The 22,562-nt window shown below is 42.8% G+C and overlaps 1 protein-coding gene across 2 annotated transcripts in view; it reads left to right on the forward strand.

Moving 5' to 3' along the window:
• ABCC4 (ATP binding cassette subfamily C member 4 (PEL blood group)) overlaps positions 1-22,562 on the forward strand; it is a 440,057-nt gene that overhangs the window by 137,097 nt on the left and 280,398 nt on the right. For both annotated transcript variants that reach the window (XM_069758043.1, XM_069758042.1), the window contains exons 6-9: positions 800-963; positions 3,107-3,232; positions 3,787-4,036; positions 18,343-18,450. In XM_069758043.1, coding sequence (XP_069614144.1) covers positions 800-963; positions 3,107-3,232; positions 3,787-4,036; positions 18,343-18,450 — 648 coding nt within the window. The remainder of the gene's footprint in view (positions 1-799; positions 964-3,106; positions 3,233-3,786; positions 4,037-18,342; positions 18,451-22,562) is intronic.

Here is a 22,562-nt window from a genome sequence, read left to right on the forward strand (position 1 = left end):
TCCTATAGACTTAATTGTTTTAAAAAAAGTATCAGGTTGCTATATTTTTTCCAGGCAAAGTTGTGCAGACTACGTTTTTCGATCAAGCTAAAAAATGGATTATGGCTGGATTTCAGGCAAACGTGGAACATTTGAGGACATGTCCTTCTCCATTCACATGAAGGATTTTCCCCTCCACCTTTTTTTTTTTTTATTTAATATATCGAACCCAAAACTGATCCAAAAAGGTAACAAACTGGACATGTGAACGTAGCCTGAGGGTGTATAACACCAGTATACTTGATGATCAGAGAGGATCAGTGATCAGGACTACAAAAAGGACTTGCGAATAGTTTAACAGTATAAAAATGCTTAGATATAAGGCAAGCGGAAAAACCATTCAGACAAGTTTTCCTGTCAGTAGATGTCACCTACTCAATTATTTTAGCCATACAGAACTTTATTACTTTGATAAATATCTATACAGTGTCTTCAGATTTCCTTCTCCAGGAATCCTCAGTTGCCATGCTTTCTCTGTATTTTTTTTTTTTCAACTTTTTGGAACAATGGACAATACATTGACCATTTATGTCTGCTAAGAAATTACATGCAGTGTTTTGAGGAATGTTTTTCATGCAGTGTTTTAAGACATCAATACAAAAGAGAGGAGAAATATCAGTCTTTCCTTTATCCATCTCCTTTGTTTTGGATCCACTGATGGCTTTGGCTCAAAAAAAAACATCACATTAACTATATGTGATCCTATCTTTATAGGAGTATCCTGTGGAGATGTTATTGTGTGCATGTTTTATCTCAACAGGTAACTATTTTTCTGCACTTTTTATGGGCTGGACCACTGCAGGCTATTGCGGTAACAGTGCTTCTTTGGATTGAGATCGGTCCATCGTGCCTGGCAGGAATGGCAGTGCTAATTATACTTATGCCTTTGCAAACCGTTCTTGGAAAATTCTTCACATCATTGAGGTGAACATTACTTCTCAATAATCCATTCAAGAAAGATATACCGTATATACTCTAATATAAGCTGACCCGAATATAAGCCAAGGCACCTAATTTTACCACAAAAAAACTGGGAAAATATATTGACTCGAGTATAAGCCTGGTATGCATGGCCCCCTCATCTCTATCTTGGTATGCATGGCTCCTCATCCCTTTCCTGGTTTGCATGGCTCCTCATCCCTTTCCTGGTTTGCATGGCTCCTATCCGAAAAACATAAAAAATAAAAAAATAAACCGTCCTACTTGGCGTCCCTGCGCTTCCTCGCAACGTCTTGTTCCCATGCCAGCAGCGGCTGGGCGATCATGTGTCCCCGCTATTAAAGGGAATGAATATACACTGCACTCCACTCCCATGGGAGTGGAGAGCAGAGAATATTCATTCCATTAAGTAGCGGGCACACGTGATCGCCCGGCCGCTTCAGGAAGCCAGTGGCTGCGACTACGGTGCCTACTATTTAAGAGAAATGAACATTCACTGCTAACGCAGTGTATATTCATTTCTCTTTAGCAGCAGGCACAGGAGTTAGCCGCAGTAGCCGCTTCCTGTCTCCTGTGACCTGCTGTTCCTCCTCCGTCAAATGGGACCCTGACTCGAGTATAAGCCAAAGGGGGATTTTTCAGCCTAAAAAAGTGCTGAAAAACTTAGCTTATACTCGAGTATTTGTTTGTGCCTGAGAAACTATAGGAATTCTTCTTGCATTATATAAGAAAAATTATTTTATTTATATAGCACCAATATCTTTTGCACTTTACAATGAAATGGTGATGTGTGCAGACAATAAAGACGTCACAAAGTAACACTGTTCAACAGTTGCAAGAAGAGTGAGTGCCCTGCTTGCAAGCTTACAATCTACCAGGAGATGGGGGTCACAGTAGGTAGAACGTGCTTGTAATGTAATGTAATGTCCTCATGTACAGCACCATGGAATCAATGGTGCTATATAAATAAATAATAATAATAATAATGTACAGTCCAGCCATCATTATAATGCGGTAAATAGGGGTTATGATTTAAAGCTGCATGATCCGGTCATCATCCATTGTCTAGGTACTGTTACCATGTGCTATTGGGTGCATGAGGATGTGGAAACGGATGAGTAAAAGGGAGCAGATTTTGTGGAACATTTAGAAAGAGGGACCAGGGACGAGTTAGATTGATGTGAGGTGATAGGCCTGTCTAACGATATGTGTTTTTAAAGCACACTCAAAAATGTAGGGTCTGGGTATTAATCAGATTGTCTGTCTGGTGTTGTGCATCCCAGAAAATTGTTGCAGCATGAAAAGTTTTGAAGACTGAAGTAGGAGGTTCGGATTTTGGGGGATGTTAGGCTTAAATCCGTTGCAGAATGGAGTACAGATAGGGTGATAGACACAGATGAGGGAGGAGATGTAGGTTGGTACAAAACTGTGGCGGTTTTGTGGATGAGAGAGATAAATTTACATTGTAACAAGTTCAATAACTGGCACAAGGTGGAGCTGTCGTTGAAGTGGCTGAACAGAAATGTGACACTGGCTGCTGCATTCAAGACTGATGATATATCTTTATATGGGGATATCACTTTGTCACAGAATGTCTTGTATTGAAAAAGGGGAAATCCAGTCCAAATGATTGTTACACACATGCCCAGTCTGTGATCCTGAAATACAACTGATACCCAAAATAAAAGTATGAGGGTTCGTCTTTTGAGGGGATTGGTTGATGTAAATGTAACAACCAATAGGATAAGTTAAAATGTTATAAATATCGTATAAATAATAATATAAAAGACAAAGGAAAATAAAAAATGTAAGTTAATCATTGAGTTATAGATACCCAGTGTTGCCAACTGTCCAGAAATTTCATAACAGTCTGGAAACATAGGGCACATTTTTTGTCCTGAAAAAAAAAAAACTGTAAGGCGTCCATGATTATTTTTCCAATGTGTCAGTACGTAATATTGTCGGTCCAAGATTTTTTGATAAGCTGAAGGTCAAGTTTGCCACCCTGTAGACACCCCAAATGGTTACTTCCAAATTGTCGTTATGAGGTACAGGGATCATGGAAGTGTTAATTTTAATTTACTGTACATGCTGTTTTTAAGTATTCTTGTGTACAACTTTATTTTAGGGGAAAGACAGCAGCCTTTACTGACACCAGGATTCGAACCATGAATGAAGTAATATCTGGGATGAGAATTATTAAGATGTATGCATGGGAACAGTCATTTACAGAGCTGGTCAATGACATAAGGAAGTAGGTGGTGCTCTACTCCAGAAAGTAGTCCTTGTAATACATAGCAGTCCTCTTTACAGTAAGCCGCCTTAGAAAAACCTCATCTTGTCTTCTATTCATTCATTTATGTGTACTCTGTATTGGTCACACATTACTAGCCCTCTAACTTGTACATCTGGTTATACAATGATTCAAGGTTACCACTCAGTTTAACATCTAATTCACACAATCGCACAGCGGCTGCATTTCTTGTATGTGTTATTGCTGTAAGTCCTGACCCAGTCATATCATTATGACAATGTTAGTTTGGGCCATAAGACCCACAGTTGGCACAGGATATGTGAATTATTCCTCAACCTCAGGGAAACATGGACATCTGAGCGGTCACTTCTTATGAGGTTCATGATATTAAGGGTTTGGGTTGATTGGCAATACCCTCTTACTAGAAAAAAAAATGATCAAATTAAAATCTACAGTTGTTTTTATGGCTGGTCATGGCGACTCGTACTCAGTTGTCTTTGCATTGAGTCAAACAATGCATGTCATTTTTTTCTTTTCTGCTTTCATCGTTGTAGAAAAGAAATATCCAAGGTCCTTATAAGTTCTTATCTGCGTGGAATCAACCTGGCATCATTCTTTGTTGCAAGTAAAGTCATCGTGTTTGTGACTTTCACCACGTATGTTCTGCTTGGCAATGTTATCTCTGCCAGTCGAGTGTTTGTTGCAGTGTCCCTTTATGGTGCAGTGAGACTCACTGTCACTCTCTTCTTCCCCTCAGCTATTGAGAGGGTTTCTGAGGCCAAGGTCAGCATAAGGAGGATAAAGGTATGCTTTTTTTTTTTAACATACTCCATACTTTGTGCACAATAATCTTGAAAGCTTTCCTTTTCTAAAATAGGTATTTGTACAATGGTGCTAGTAAATTACATCTGGACCTTTCACTGTCCCTTAACATTGTGTCACAGTTATCAGTGAGATTTCAGCTATATTGCAACATTTATCTGTGTAAGCCGACTAGCAGAGCATTGGAGAAAACGCTGGATAGGACAAGTGCAGGGTGAAATACAAACCGCGCTCAAGGAATGAACGTCTATATATTTGTAAAAGCAAGATAAAAGGTTATTGCCTCAAATGCATTAATTTCCTCAAAGCACAGTATATGCATATTTATTGTTAATATATAGACTAAGCCGTACATAAGGTTTCTTGAACATGTGTGTTTTTTTTTTTTTTTACCTGTCTGCCCCTCGGTTTATCTAGGTTCACTTATCTGAATGGACACTTCTAATTTTGTCTACTAAACCTACAGTTTCCAGACACACTCCTTTCTCCTCAGTTCTGCAGTCCCCTACCCCCTTTCCTATGTGCTTCTGAATAACCTTACATCTTTGAGCTACCATCAAGTTAATCGAAGTGTAGAATTTGCCACTGCAACAATTGTTCCAATACAGATCTCAGCCTGACCAATTTTTTTTTTTTTTTTAGCATTGTCTGTTGGTTATAGCGGAGTTTTTAACAGCCTGCTGCTGATAGATTAGTTTTGTGAAACTGCAGAGGATTATCTTCTGGTATATGCATCAGTAGAGCTGCATTTGCAGCTTAACATCATTAATTTCTCAGCGGGCAACAAACACCGCTCACTATCCATAGAACACCATCCTGTAGTATATCCTCTTTTCTGTTATGGAACAATCCAGTTGTTCCCAAAATCTGCACTTTGTGAAAAGAAAAATCACATATGTTGAATTTGAGCACTATATTTCTTATGCTTCCATTTCATAGAGGGCTCATTAATCCTATTGATATTATTAAAGGGTATATCTGGGACTTTATAAAAAACAAAAATGTACCTAAGGCTACTTTCACACTAGCGTTAACTGCAATCCGTCACAATGCGTCGTTTTGCAGAAAAAACGCATCCTGCAAAAGTGCTTGCAGGATGCGTTTTTTCCCCATAGACTTGAATTGACGACGCATTGTGACGGATTGCCACACGTCGCATCCGTCGTGCGACGGATGCGTCGTGCTTTGGCGGACCGTCGGGAGCAAAAAACGCTACGTTTTTTGCTCCTGACGGACCGCTTTTTCCGAGCGCGCATGCGCGGCCGGAACTCCACCCCCACCTCCCCGCACCTCACAATGGGGCAGCGGATGCGCCGGAGAAATGCATCTGCTGCCTCCGTTGTGCAGTGCGTTAAACGCTAGCGTCGGAATCTCTGCCCGACGCATTGCGACGGGGAGATTCTGACGCTGGTGTGAAAGAAGCCTAAGCAGGCAGGTAGTTGCAACTTACCTGCCTATTGTGCCTAACGCAGTTATTCATCGGCACAGAGTGGTCACATACCGCTCCTGTCAGGGATTCGGCTGCCTCTGCTGACTCGACAGGGCATGACTTCCCACGTCATTCTAACTAACTTCCCCACTTTGGCAGCTGGATCTCCATTACCTATCAGAATAACATTGGAAGTCTCGCTCCATCGACAGAGAAGAGCAGAAAATAAACCTTTGCTCTGTAGATGTGACGTCAGCAGAGACTTATTAATTCCCGGCAGGAGTAGTATGTGTCCACTCAGTGTCAGGGAAGAATTGCGCTGGACACAACAGACAGGTAAGTGCTTAGGTTAGTGTTTAGGTACCTTTTTTTTTTATATATAGTCCCAGATATTGCCTTTTAATGGCCATTCATGAAAACTCTGACTTTCTCAAAAGGAGCTTCCAGTGATAAATGATAAAATCGCCGTTTCACATTGGAGTGATCTTTAGTCTATGCATATAGAAAGCATTCATGAGTCCTGGTCTCACTATGGAATTATGTAAGAGAAGTGTTAAACCAAAGTATACACCTACTTTCCTTCATAGTAATTACAGATTTACTTCTACATTCCGGAATGGATTATCTGGCTCGCATTTCAATTAGAATTGCCTTTGTAAATTAGAACAGACCAAACAGCTGCTTCTTTCTATTCTACATTTCTTTTTCACTGTTAATACACTACATATTTGCAGATTTGTTATGGACATATCTCTCAACAGTCTTCGCATTTTTTCTCTATGTCAAAACCATAGCAGAGCACTGAAGATATCTATTAGTTTTTATTTGAGATCACATATCTTTGACTGGTTAGTTTCAAAACCAACATGGGACAGGGGAAAAAAGGATTTTCACCGTGCTCACCATAGTATCACAGGACCACGGGTGCCAGGTTCAATGTGGCTGGAGTCCACTTGTAAAAAAAACCAGCATCAGGTGATTTCCATATAAATTGAAGTTTTGTCTTTTATTTAATCCATTGTTTGTAAAAAGTTAAAAACATACATATCATAGACTGTCTAGGGGCAAGCATCCCCCCCACGCCTGACGCGTTTCCGACTTTATGTCCTTACTCATAGGCATCTAAAATTACGATGAACACACAAGGTTTATAACACATACACCAACCCAACCCCACATGTGCAAACAGTTACAAAACAGACCAATCATTATATGGTAGAATCTACCTTCGAATCTTCGTCTAGAGAAAGCAGAATTAGAAACATGCAGCAAACAAATATTGTTCTAACAAATATTGCCCTTAACATTTCTAAACAAAAATAGAACAAACAGAAAAATAGAACAATTAGTTGACACATATTCAAATACTTACAATGTTAATAAAAAGTGTTCACTATTACAACTGTGATACAATATACGCACCGATAATCATAAGGACATTTATCTCAATTCTCTACATGCAGAAAAAAGAATTTGCACACTCCATGAGAGTTCACTTGATATTATATATCTACCTCTGTTAAGTTTATATAGAATTATAGAATCATTTCATGTGCATTTAGTGCCAGTATCCAGTATGCTTCTCTCCCCAGCAACAACCTCTCCCAATTTCCGCCTCGGACTGGTCTCGACACACATTCTATGCCTTTTACCCTCAGGCTATCAGTATTACCTGCATGCACCTCCAAGAAATGCCTAGACAACCCCAAAATACTATTTTTGTGGAAGAGGAATTGGGTTTACTTGCGGTAACATGCTCACTAATTTTCTTTTTCAAACATTTTGTTGTACATCCCACATAATATTTATTGCATGACGCACACATTGCCATATAGACAACGTGTGTTCACAGTAGACCTAGTATTCACCCGTTTCTGCTCCTTATTTAACTTCACAACCTCCCCTCTCCCTCTATCTGACCACCATCTACTCACTTTCTCATCACTGGCCTCCACACCTTTCACCCATGTCCAGCAACATGCTCACCCCCGCAGGAACGTCGCACATCTAGACACTCGCACACTCTGACTCTGTTCGGCCACTGTCCTCCATAGCTTCACTCCATGACACAAGACACGGCCACTAGTTTCTACAATGCCACTCTTTCATCAGCCATCAACTCGGTCGCCCCTGTCATGCATAGCAGAGTGTGACGAATCAATAGACCACCCTGGCACAATAACATCACTAAAAAGCTTCGGCAGGTATCCAGAATTGCAGAACGGCGTTGGACGAAAACGCATTGGCAAGATGATTTCACCGCACTCAAACAAGCAACACTGGCATTCAAATCAGCTCTCACCTCTGCTAAACAGGCCTACTTTACATCCCTTGTATCTTCCTTATCCCACAACTCCAAACAGTTGTTCAACACTTCTAACTCCCTCCTCTGCACACCACCGACTTCCCTAATCTCTGCCGAGGACTTTTCCACGCACTTCAAAAATAAGATAGACCAAACAAGACAAGTCTTTGTTGTCCGACCACCACAACCCCTTTGTATGCCAGACCAATGCCCTCACCCCATAACTTCACTCTCCAAAATCACTGAAGGACAGCTTGCTCATCTTCTCTCCAAATCACACCTCATCACTTGTGCAATTGACCCCATCCCATCCTATCTCATCTCCTCCCCAACCTCACATCTGCAGTAATCCTATCCCTAACCCATCTCTTCAATCTATCACTAATTTCGGGTACCTTCCCCACTGCTTTCAAACATGCCACAATCACACCTATCTTCAAAAAGCCATCCCTTGAGCCGAGCGCTATGTCCAGCTATTGCCCCATATATTTGCTCCCATTTGCTTCCAAACTCCTTGAGCAGCACGTCCACGCTGAACTTTCCTCTCACCTTGCATCTAACTCGCTCTTCGACAGCCTACAATCTGGCTTCTGTCCCCCCACCTTTCCACTGAGACTGCCATGAGCAAACTTACGAACGACTTCCTTACAGCCAAAGCTAACAGACAGTTCTCTCTACTCCTCCTCCTAAACCTGTCCTCTACCTTTGACACAGTTGACCACTGCCTCCTACTACAGATCCTCTTTTCCTTTGGTGTCAAAGACCGTGTCCTATCCTGGATCTCCCCATACCTTTACATCTGCACATTTAGCGTTTCCTAGTCCCATACTACTAATTCATCTCGCCCCCTCTCTGTTGGTGTCCTCAGGCTCTGTCCTAGGACCCCTTCTCTTCTCAATCTATACCCTTGGCCTGATACAACCCATAAAGTCCAATGGCTTCCAGTACCATCTATATGCTGATGACACTCAGATCTACCTCTCTGGCCCAGATGTCACCTCTCTGCTCTCCAGAATCCCAGAGTGTCTATCATCCATATCATCTTCCTTCTTGTCCTCTCGCTTCCTCAAGCTCATTGTGGACAGATCTGAATTAATTATCTTTCCTCCATGTCGCACACCCTCCCTACCTGATCTATCTATCTATCACAATAAATGAATTCTCACTTTCCCCTGTCCCAGTAATCCGCTGCCTCGGAGTAACCCTTGACTCTGCCCTGTCCTTCAAACTGCACATTCAAGCTCTCGACACCTCCTGTAGCCTCCAGCTCAAAAATATTTCCAGAATCCATCCTTTCCTCAACCCTCACTCTACCAAAATGCTTGTGCATGCCCTAATCATCTCCCGCCTCGATTATTGCAACATCCTCCTCTGTGGCCTACCTTCTAACACTGTAGCACCCCTCCAGTCCGTCATTAACTCTGCTGCCTGACTAATTAATCTCTCTCCTCGCTACAGTCCTGCTTCCCCTGTTTGCAAATCATCACTGACTCCCAATTTCCCAGCGTATCCAATTTAAAGTACACGTCCAGTTATCCACCACATTGGGATCTTTCAAATGGAACCTGAAAACCCATCTCCCCACAATTTTGTAGAATGTAAGCCCGCAAGGGCAGGGTCCTCGCCCCTCTGTACCAGTCTCTCATTGTTAGTTTTGTTTACTGTAAGGGATATTTGTATTTTGATGTAACCCCGTCTAATGTACCTCACCATGGAATCAATAGTGCTATATAAATAAATAATAATAATATTGCACTTGATATATGCTTTTGATGTGCTTATGTGTAACTATGTTAGAAAAAGTGTCAATTTTCTCAATTAAACTACACAAATTACACTTTTTTTTTCCTCCGCACACAAAATTACCTGCATGTTGTAACCAAACTGGAGTAGGGGATGAATTAACAAACATACTGGGGGATAAGATGTTGCCAATAGTTTTGGCTCTTCTTGGAACACACCTATAGCCTTGTGTAAGGATCCTTCAAAGAATTGGATCCTGATGCAATATTGGTAGGAATTTGTGAAACAATTGTATGATGTCATTGTAGTCAGTGCTAAAAAACGGTGGTAAAGTTAGGAACACTTGGTTTTTGTTTGTGTGGAGGATACATCTGACTCTAATCAGTCAGTAAAGAAACTCTAGTTCTCTTCCCCATTATAGACTCTGCTCTTTTAATCATCCATGGCTTATAGCTACGGTTTTTAAATCTGTGGCTCATTTTTTTGCTTTGCTCCAGAAAATCATCGTCTGTAGTGCACAGTCGCATCGCTCTGATTAATTCCCCAGATTGCGTACGACATGTGTGGGATGGCAACTCTCAGCATGTAACAGAGTTTTACCACTAATGAGTTTTCTATATAATGAGGTTTGAATACAACCTGAAACATGATCTCCCATAAGGAACACATCTAGATATAGTGCAGTATTGTCATGTGTTTGGTTTGTAAAAGTCAAGTTATATTCATTGTTATGAATATAACGTATGAACTGGGGAAAAAACAGAATCGCTCTTGGCCGCAGGTGGAGGAGACATACCCTCCAAATGATGATCTAGGATGTTTTTCCTCCCTCTTTCTGCCCCATTCTAGCCGGAATTGGGGGTGTGAATGAAAGATTGTCAACTTGGGTAGACAAAAATTTACAACCATTGGTGTCCTAAATAACAGGTCTGATCAAAGATATGAAGCTTTTGCAGGGTATTCAGAATATGGAGTGGAGAGATGAATATAAGTGGGTCACATGTGATATCTCTTTACTCCTGCATACAACATGCATACTATATACATGCAACATAAATACTACATACATAGATACTACATGCATACAGTACATATAGCATACAGTACATATAGCATACAGTACATATAGCATACAGTACATATAGCATACAGTGTTGGCAATAACTACTGTAAATCACACTTGCAGCCAGTTGACATGGATTAAAGTTGAATCAACCTCTGTCCTGTGTCCTTGTGAGTACCACATTGAGCATGGAGAAAAGAAAGAAGACCAAAGAGCTGTCTGAGGGCTTGCGAAACCAAATTGTGAGGAAGCATGAGCAATCTCAAGTCTACAAGTCCATCTCCAAAGACCTGAAGATGTACATACTCACCATCACTTGTCACTTTGATCCCCGAAGCCAGTGTCATCTGTAAAAAAATATTAAAATAATAAACAAACACTATATTCCCTGATCTGCAGAAATCCAATAAAAACGAGTGTCCCACGACTATCTCCTGTGGAGAGCAGCAGCATTAGCTGATGCGACCGCTCTCTAGGGGCTCCAGGAATACAATGACGGGAGATATCCTTCCACACTGTATTCCTCCGCCACTGTAAAAAAAATAGTCCCTAGTCTCACTAAAAAAATACATGCATACTACATACAACATACATACAACATACTACATACATGCTACATACATACAACATACATGCAACAAACATACTACATACAACATACATACTACATACATACAACATACATGCATACAACATGCTTACTACATACATACAACATGCTTACTACTTACATACAACATGCGTACTACATGCATACAACATACATGCTGCGTACATGCTGCGTACATGCTGCGTACATGCTACGTGCATGCATGCTACGTGCATGCATGCTACGTACATGCATGCTACGTATGTACATACATGCTACGTACATGCATGCATGCTAGCTACGTACATGCATGCTACGTACATACATGCATGCTACGTACATACATGCATGCTACGTACATACATACATGCATGCTACGTACATACATACATGCATGCTACGTACATGCATGCTACGTACATACATGCATGCTACGTACATACATACATGCATGCTACGTACGTACATACATACATGCATGCTACGTACATACATACATGCTACGTAGCTACATACATACATGCTACATACATACATACATGCTACATACATACATACATACATACATACATACATGATACATACATACATATACATGCTACATATATACATACATGCTGCATATATACATACATGCTGCATACAATACGGTAATGGCCAAAAGTATTGACACCCCTGTAATTCTGTCAGATAATACTGATTTTCTTTCTGAAAATGATTGCAAACACAAATTATTTGGTATTATTATCTTCATTTAATTTGTCTTAGGCTACGTTCACATTGGCGTTCTGCCAATGTGCGTCGCTGTTGCGCCGGCGACACAGCGGCGACGCGCCCCTATGTTTAACATAGGGGACGCGTGCGTTTTTAGGGTGGCGTTTTTCGACACTTGCGTCGTTTCCGACGCTAGCGCCGGATGCAAGAAAATGCAACAAGTTGCATTTTCTGTGCGTCCGATTTTGGTCATTTTGGTTTGTGCGCGTTTTTTCGTGCGTCGCGCGTTGCGTCGCCGACGCAGGGCGGCGCAACGCTAGTGTGAACGTAGCCTTAAATGAAAAAAACACAAAGCATTGTCCTTAAGTCAAATTGGATATAATTCCACACCAAACATAAAAAAGGGGGTGGACAAAAGTATTGGCACTGTTCGAAAAATCATGTGATGCTTCTCTAATTTGTGTAATTATCAGCACCTGTAACTCACCTGTGGCACCTAACAGGTGTTGGCAATAACTAAATCACACTTGCAGCCAGTTGACATGGATTAAAGTTGACTCAACCTCTGTCCTGTGTCCTTGTGTGCACTACATTGAGCATGGAGAAAAGAAAGAAGACCAAAGAACTGTCTGAGGACTTTAGAAACCAAATTGTCAGGAAGCATGAGCATTCTCAAGGCTACAAGTCCATCTCCAAAGACCTGAATGTTCCTGTGTCTACCGTGTGCAGTGTCATCAAGAAGTTTAAAGCCCATGGCACTGTGGCTAACCTCCCTAGATGTGGACGGAAAAGAAAAATTGACAAGAGATTTCAACGCAAGATTGTGCAGATGTTAGATAAAGAACCTCGACTAACATCCAAACAAGTTCAAGCTGCCCTGCAGTCCGAGGGTACAACAGTGTCAACCCGTACTATCCGTCAGCGTCTGAATGAAAAGGGACTGTATGGTAGGAGACCCAGGAAGACCCCACTTCTTACCCCGAGACATAAAAAAGCCAGGCTGGAGTTTGCCAAAACTTACCTGAAAAAGCCTAAAACGTTTTGGAAGAATGTTCTCTGGTCAGATGAGACAAAAGTAAAGCTTTTTGGGCAAAGGCATCAACATAGAGTTTACAGGAGAAAAAAAAGAGGCATTCAAAGAAAAGAACATGGTCCCTACAGTCAAACATGGCGGAGGTTCCCTGATGTTTTGGGGTTGCTTTGCTGCCTCTGGCACTGGACTGCTTGACCGTGTGCATGGCATTATGAAGTCTGAAGACTACCAACAAATTTTGCAGCATAATGTAGGGCCCAGTGTGAGAAAGCTGGGTCTCCCTCAGAGGTCATGGGTCTTCAGCAGGACAATGACCCAAAACACACTTCAAAAAGCACCTGAAAATGGTTTGAGAGAAAGCACTGGAGACTTCTAAGGTGGCCAGCAATGAGTCCAGACCTGAATCCCATAGAACACCTGTGGAGAGATCTAAAAATGGCAGTTTGGAGAAGGCACCCTTCAAATATCAGGGACATGGAGCAGTTTGCCAAAGAAGAATGGTCTAAAATTCCAGCAGAGCTTTGTAAGAAACTCATTGATGGTTACCGGAAGCGGTTGGTCGCAGTTATTTTGGCTAAAGGTTGTGCAACCAAGTATTAGGCTGAGGGTGCCAATACTTTTGTCTGGCCCATTTTTGGAGTTTTGTGTGAAATGATCAATGTTTTGCTTTTTGCGTCATTTTCTTTTGTGTTTTTTCATTTAAGACAAATTAAATGAAGGTAATAATACCAAAGCAAACAATTTGTTTGCAATCATTTTCAGGAAGAAAATGAGTATTATCTGACAGAATTGCAGGGGTGTCAATACTTTTGGCCATGACTGTACATGCTACATACAATACATGCTACATGCAATGCATGCTACATGCAATGCATGCTACATGCAAAACTAGCTACATGCAATACATGCTACATGCAATACATGCAACACATGCTACATGCAATACATTCATACATTACATATAACATACAGTACATATAACATAAAGTACATACTCACCATCACTTGTCAATTTGATCCCCGAAGCCAGTGTCACCTGTAAAAAACATTAAAATAATAAACAAACACTATACTCCCTGATCCGCAGAAATCCAATAAAAACGAGTGTCCCACTACGGTCTCCCGTGGAGAGCATCAGCTGATGCGACCGCTCTCTAGGGGCTCAAGGAATACAATGACGGAAGATATCCTTCCGCACTGTATTCCTCCGACCCTGTAAAAAATAGTCCCTAGTCTCATTTGTGGCACTGCTGTGTGAGAAAGTTCCCATGCAGCAATGCCATAAAGTTAGACCCTGAACTGAGGTAACCTCTTCAATGATACACTGCAGGAGCCATTGTCTCCTGTCAGTGTGTCACTGGAGGTCCTATAGAGCAGTGACATCACCCGATGTCACTGTTCTATAGGGGAGATCGTCGTGGGACACTCGTTATTATTTGGTCTGCGGCGGACAGGTAGTATACGGTTGGTTTATTATTTTACGTTTTTTGCAGACGATCAAGTATGGTAAGTATGGTTAAATTAAGAACAATAAAATACTTTTTTCTGGATGTGTCTTTATTTTTTTTTTTTAACTCTATCACTACTCTAGGATTAATAATGGATATGCGTCTTATTGACGCCTCTCCATTATTAACCGGACTTACTGTCACCTTACAATAGCAAGGTGACATTAACCCCTTATTACCCCATATCCCACCGCTACTCGGGAATCGGAAGAGAGGGGCTAAGTGACAGAATTGGCACATCTCAGAGATGCGCCATTTCTGGGGTGGCTGCGGGCTGGTATTTGGAGCCGCGGGGGATGGGGGGTTGGGGCAATATCCATGGCCCCTCTCTAGATTATGAATATCAGCCCGCAGCTGTCTGCATAGGCTTTCTGGCCATAAAATATAGGGGGCCCCCACGTCATTTTTTTTTTTTTTTTTTTGGTCCCCCTATTTTAATAGCTAGTAAAGGCTACACAGACGGCTGCAGGCTGATATTCATAGCCTGGGAGGGGCCATGGGTATTAACTCCTTCCCAGGCTACAAATATTGGCCCCCGGCTGTCGGCTTTCCCCCTCTGGCACAGAAAATTGCGCCGAATCCGTTGTTTTCTCATAGAGTTGTATTAGCGCCGGATTGTGCCTGATGGCCACATGTTTCATCCGTTTTTTTGCCGGATATTTCAGAAAAGCTGTTTCCGGTGGACAGAGAAAATGTACAGAAGAACGGTTTTTCTGTCCGGCGAAAAACCGAACAGCGACGGATCCGGCAAAAAATGTATGAAACTGAGATGTGAAATGAAGAATCCGGCCTCCGAATACAGTTTTACATGAATTTTTTCCATTGAAATCATGCACATTTTCCGTTCTCTCTCTCTCTAAAAAAACAGATCAGTTGCATCAGTTTTTCACTATTTGCAATTGATCCGTTTTTTCAAAAATTCAACGGATCCTGCCTGTGATGGATACATGTAGATAGATATATGGATAGTTAGGCTACTTTCACACATCAGTTTGTTTCCGTCAGGCAGGATATGGTGAATTTGTGGAAAAACGGATCCGTTGCAAATAGTGAAAAACTGATGCAACTGATCCGTTTTTTAGAGAGAGAGAACGGAAAATGTGCATGATTTCAATGGAAAAAATTCATGTAAAACTGGATTCGGAGGCCGGATTCATCATTTCACATCTGTTTCATACATTTTTTGCCGGATCCGTCGCTGTGCGTTTTTTCACCGGAGAGAAAAAAACTTTACTCTGTATGTTATCTCTGTCCGCCAGAAACAGTTTTTTTTTTTTTTTTTTTACCAATCCGGCAAAAAACAGATGAAACATTTGGCCATCTGGCGCAATCCGGTCGCTAATACAACTCTGAGGAAAAAAAACGGTTTTATCAAAACTCGCCAGATTGTGCCTGATGGCAAAAACCTGATGTGTGAAAGTAGCCTAACTATCCATATATCTATCTACATCTATCTATCTCATTTCTTCTGTCTATCTATGTATCTATCTATCTATCTGTCTGTCTATGTGTGTAATGGAGTGTGGGTTGGACAAATGTAAAAGAGGTGATTGGACAAGACATGACATCACAAATCATTTTTTTTTTTTTTTTGTTCAATAACACATCTTTATTTAGCTTTCAAAAACGCATACAAAACCGCATCAAAAACCGCTCAAAAAAAGTGTCAAAACCGCGCAATAACCGCATCAAACACGCACCTGCTTTTTCTGCCAAGACCTGTGGTTTTAGTGCAGAAAAATCCACAGGCAAATCTGCAAAGTGTGCACATACCCTTATAGTGCAGTGTATCATCATCTGGAAGAACTGACTGTAGCACTGTATAAAAGACTGTCCTGTCCTGTAGACCAGGGGTGGGCAATTAATTTTCCCGAGGGTCCACACGAGAGACCGTGACTGATGTGGATGGCTGAACCAATAGGCAGAAATTAATTCTGCTCAATATTAATGTCAATTTTTTTAAATTATTTTATTAATATTACATCAGAATTGTATATTGAGCAGAATTAAGTATGCTGACATCCCCCCTATATATCGTTATATGCCTGTATATTGAGCAGAATTAAGTATGCTGACATCCCCCCATATGTCGTTATATGCTTCCCTCATATGCGGCATGAGCACCACACAGCCTCCCTATGTACACTGCATGAGCCCCACACAGCCTCCCTATATACACTGCATGAGCCCCACACAGCCTCCTTATATACACTGCATGAGCCCCACACAGCCTCCCTATATACACTGCATGAGCCATAAACAGCCTCCCTATATACACTGCATGAGCCCCACACAGCCTCCCCATATGCACTGCATGAGCCATACACAGCCTCCCTATATACACTGCATGAGCCCCAACAATCCTCCCTATATATACTGCATGAGCCCCACATAGCCTCCCTATATACACTGCATGAGCCCCAACAATCCTCCCTATATACACTGCATGAGCTCCACATAGCCTCCCTATATACACTGCATGAGCCCCAACAATCCTCCCTATATACACTGCATGAGCCCCACACATCCTCCCTATACACTGCATGAGCCCCACACAGCCTCCCTATATACTGCATGAGCCCCACAGCCTCCCTATATATACTGCATGTCGTCACCATAGCCTCCCCATGTGCCGCATGTCGCCCCCATATGAAGCAGCATGTCACCCCCCCGCGTGTCCTGCGCCATGTCACCCCCCCGATGTCCTGCGCCATGACACCCCCCCGCGTGTCCTGCGCCATGTCACCCCCCTGGTGTCCTGCGCCATGTCACCCTCCCTGCGTGTCCTGCGCCATGTCACCCCCATGCCCCCCCCAAATAGCCCACACACAAGGGAAAGAAACACCACATACTCACCTCAGTCCCGTTTCCTGGAGTTCTGCTTCTCTCCCTGCCTCTGGTGCGCTGACTCTCCGGAGTACACAGCTGACGCGAGGAAATTGTGTCATCGTGTCAGCTGTTTCACGCTCCGATTGAGCTGTGGCACACTCATGGAATCAGCTGGCATCGTGTGGCCCATGTACCTCTGATTTCCTGCCCCACGGCTGTCTCGGTCTCTGGACCCGGCTGAGACAGCCAGAGGGCCAGATGTGCCCTGGGGCCGCACTTTGCCCAGGTCTGCTCTAGACTAATAGGCCATAGCACTTTACAGAGCTATGTCCTATCATCTAAAATTTAGTCATCGCGCTCTGCTGAGTATTTGTCACCTAGAATGATATGTCCTAGATCAGATTACTGCCCTGTATAGAGAGCTGGTACACGAGCACATAGGCCCTCTGCTTCCATACAATATAGCTGTTGGAGCTCTCCGCTGCCTCCCTGGCATATGGCACCATAGAAATAGTGATTCAGGCTTTGATTCAGCATGCCTTGATTTATTTCTTATCAGATTTACATGGATGCCACACATGCAACTTTTTGACATATTTCAAGATAACGGCGAAACAATCAGTTGAATCTGATGCTTTTGTATTTGGAATTTTTGGGTTTAGTGCCTAAAGACGACTGGGTTTATGTGATATGACATGCTGCTCTGTTCCCAGGGCACATATAGATAGATCTGTATACAATATATCCATGTTTTCTTGTCCCCGTCAGCCTGTCTAATGACAATTGTTTTGCATCACCTTCTTAAAGGCACAATAATGTATCTATGATGACCATGTGGCCCTCAGATTTATCTTATGCCACTACATTTCTTTGAGCACAGTAGTAAAACAAAAGTATAACCTGCCACACAGTATAGTGGAAACTGCATCATGGCGTTGTCAAAGCAGCTGCAGAATGAATTTGAAGTTTTGTTAAATTTTGTAAAGAACACTGGTTCTTGACATAAAGCAACCATTTAAAAAATGCAGTATGGATATGCCCAAATTGTAAGTAAATTCTAATCTATTTATTTCAGAACTTTTTATTACTTGATGAGGTTTCAAAACCAGCAGTAGACCAGCCAGAAGAAAATGAGAAAGATCTGTTGGTCCAAATTCAAGATCTGACTTGTTATTGGGACACGGTAAGAAACGCTTTTAGTCATACTAAATAAAAGGTTGCCTAGTTATGTGTTGAACAGAAGGGGCATATGTACATCCACAATGCATGAACCTGTCCTAAAGAGCAAGGTTTTCCTTCCTGATTTCAAGCGTGAATCGGACGGATCAACAATCCGAACGACAATTTTCCTCCCACTTTTTATAAAAAACAAACAAAAAAACAAAAAAAACCTTTATTTATTGAAAGAAACATTATGGATCCATGGTATACATTTTTGTAAAGTTAGCTTATACAGGACACATGTATTCAATAGAAAACTGTAAATGGACATAAATAACATCAATACAATTACAAAATCAATATTGTAATATCCATATATCCCCAGCTCGGGAGCCAACTTCTCTCCAGCATCGGGGTCAGAACCTTGAAAACATATCGGCTCAAATCGCTCCACCAAGGTCAGAAGGCAGGTGGGACCTGAGGGTGTTTAAAAGAATAGGAGGTCCCAGGAGACGCACACCATCCCTCCCACAATTTTAGTAAATTTTTGAGGACCTCTATTTTTGTATATCAAACTTTCACAGGGAACTTCATTGAGAAAAGAAAGGGGTTCTATCCTCCACCCACCAAAAGGCTATCACTTTCCCGGCCCGGTAGAGCGTTTCCATTTAGAGTCTTTATGGTGCCATTATAATCGTATCTTTTGTAAGATACCCAATAAGCAGACCTCTGAGTGTGAGATGGGTATTCCCAAGATGTCTTTCAGTAATTCCAACATCTCTCCCCAAACTTTGGTCACTTAACGCAAGTATTTATGTTCATTTTTTTCTAAAATAGCATCTAAGTCCTTTTTAAACAATCAACTGTTCCCACCATGGTGAGCTCCTGAGGTAGATTATTCCATCGCCTTGTCTCTTCTGGAGAGTGAAGGTATTTTTGTTTAGGCAGAGGGAGTGCCCCCTTGTCTTTTGAGGGGATTTTACATTTAAGAATTGCATGTTTTACGTGGGCCATTTATATACTGGTCCACATTAATCTTTCTGCCCTTATTTGTCTCTTTTTCAAACTAAAAAATGTAATTATTTTATTATTTCCTCATAACTAAGATCCTCCATGCCCCTTATTGGTTTTGTTTTGTGGCTTGTACTAGTATATTTTTATTTTGTTTTTTTAATTTGAAGGCACAATTTCTATGAACTCTGGTACCTACAACTGGACTCCATATTCCAGATTACATACTTGTTATTCAGAAGTTACCTAATGTTTCTGCTTTTTTTCTTGGTTTGCTTGTGCAGTTCATGGGCTACATTACATAAGCCACTGATTAATGAATCATTCCCTGCCTTAAGGAAGAAGACGACTTAATTCATTTATTCCATATAAATAGGCTCAAAAATAGATACAAATCAAATCGGGTTTGAAGCGAGAGAGAGAGAGGAAAGTCTTGAAAGCTTGCCATTGATCATCTTTTCAGTCTACTTGAACATTAAAAACTAGATGGTAGCCCGATTCTAACGCATCGGGTATTCTAGAATATGTATGCGTAGTGCGTAACAGCCCACGTAGTATATATAGCATAGCCCACGTAGTATATAGCATAGCCCACGTAGTGTAAAGCACAGCCACGTAGTATATTGCACAGCCCACGTAGTACATTGCGCAGCCCACGCAGTACATTGCGCAGCCCACGCAGTACATTGCTCAGTAAGGATCGGCCATTTCCTTCCGGACTGTGCCTGTCGCTGATTGGTCGTGGCTGTTTTGCCGCGACCAATCAGCGACTTGGATTTCCATGACAGACAGAGGCCGCGACCAATGAATATCCGTGACAGACAGAAGGACAGAAAGACGGAAGTTACCCTTAGGCTGTGTGCACATGATGCAGATTTGGTGCAGAATTTTGTGCATAAAATCTGCACTAAATCTGCATCTCCTGGCAGAATCCGCAGGTGCGTTTTTGTGCGGTTTTTGATGCGTTTTTTATTCCTTTTTTGTGCGTTTTTTGTGCAGATTTTACCAATGGATTTCTATTATGGAGGGGTGCAGAAACGCTGCAGAACTGCACAAAAGAAGTGACATGCACTTCTTTGAAATCTGCAGCGTTTCTGTGCAGATTTTTCTGCACCATGTGCACAGCTTTTTTTTTTCACATTGATTTACATTGTACTGTAAATCACAGTGCAGTTCTGCAGCGTTTCTGCTGCAGAAAAATCTGCTGCAGTTCTGCACTAAATCTGCATCGTGTGCACATACCCTTAGACAATTATATAGTAGATAAATAAAAAAAAAATATGAGTGAAGGAAATAAATATTTGTCAGTATGTAAACTTACAAAATCAGCAAGGGATCAAAGATATGAACAGTCTATAATTTTAAGGGTAGTTTACTGTTAACATTGAGATAGAGTATACCAAAAATAAAATCCAAAAAATCACATTGTATAAATGATATAAATGTATTTCCATTTTTCAGTGAGAAATAAGTATTTGATCCCTCTGCCAAACAAGACTTAGTACTTGGTGGCAAAACCCTTATTGGTAAGCACAGCAGAAAGATGTTTTTTGTAGCCGATGGTGAGGTTTGCGCACATGTCAGGAGCAGTCCACCTGCACCTTACCACTCTAGCGTGCAGCCCACCTGCACCTTACCACTATAGCGTGCAGCCCACCTGCACCTTACCACTATAGCTTGCAACCCACCTGCGCCTTACCACTGTAGCGTGCAGCCCACCTGCGCCTTACCACTGTAGCGTGCAGCCCACCTGCACCTTACCACTATAGCTTGCAACCCACCTGCGCCTTACCACTGTAGCGTGCATCCCACCTGCGCCTTACCACTGTAGCGTGCATCCCACCTGCGCCTTACCACTGTAGCGTGCAGCCCACCTGCGCCTTACCACTGTATCGTGCAGCCCACCTGCGCCTTACCACTGTAGCGTGCAACCCACCTGCACCTTACCACTGTAGCGTGCAACCCACCTGCACCTTACCACTGTAGCGTGCAGCCCACCTGCACCTTACCACTGTAGCGTGCAGCCCACCTGCACCTTACCACTGTAGCGTGCAGCCCACCTGCACCTTACCACTGTAGCGTGCAGGCCTTCTGCACCTTACCACTGTAGCGTGCAGCCCACCTGCACCTTACCACTGTAGCGTGCAGCCCACCTGAGTCTTACCACTGTATCGTGCAGCCCACCTGCGCCTTACTACTGTAGCGTGCAGCCCACCTGCGCCTTACCACTGTAGCGTGCAGCCCACCTGCACCTTACCACTGTAGCGTGCAGCCCAGCTGCACCTTACCACTGTAGCGTGCAGCCCACCTGCACCTTACCACTGTAGCGTGCAGCCCACCTGCACCTTACCACTGTAGCGTGCAGCCCACCTGAGTCTTACCACTGTATCGTGCAGCCCACCTGCGCCTTACCACTGTATCGTGCAACCCACCTGCACCTTACCACTGTAGCGTGCAACCCACCTGCACCTTACCACTGTAGCGTGCAGCCCACCTGCACCTTACCACTGTAGCGTGCAGCCCACCTGAGTCTTACCACTGTATCGTGCAGCCCACCTGCGCCTTACCACTGTATCGTGCAACCCACCTGCACCTTACCACTGTAGCGTGCAACCCACCTGCACCTTACCACTGTAGTGTGCAACCCACCTGCGCCTTACCACTGTAGCGTGCAGCCTACCTGCACCTTAGCACTGTAGCGTGCAGCCCACCTGCACTTTAGCACTGTAGCGTGCAGCCCACCTGCACCTTACCACAGTAGTGTGCAACCCACCTGCACCTTACCACTGTAGCGTGCAGCCCACCTACACCTTACCACTGTAGCGTGCAGCCCACCTGCACCTTACCACTGTAGCGTGCAGGCCATCTGCACCTTACCACTTTTGCGTGCAGGCCACCTGCACCTTACCACTGTAGCGTGCAGCCCACCTGCACCTTACCACTGTAGCGTGCAACCCACCTGCACCTTACCACTGTAGCGTGCAGCCCACCTGCACCTTACCACTGTAGCGTGCAGCCCACCTGCACCTTACCACTGTAGCGTGCAGCCCACCTGCACCTTACCACTGTAGCGTGCAGCCCACCTGCACCTTACCACTGTAGCGTGCAGCCCACCTGCACCTT

Source organism: Ranitomeya imitator, chromosome 3, assembly GCF_032444005.1.
Source record: "Ranitomeya imitator isolate aRanImi1 chromosome 3, aRanImi1.pri, whole genome shotgun sequence".
NCBI classification, from domain to species: Eukaryota; Metazoa; Chordata; class Amphibia; order Anura; family Dendrobatidae; genus Ranitomeya; species Ranitomeya imitator.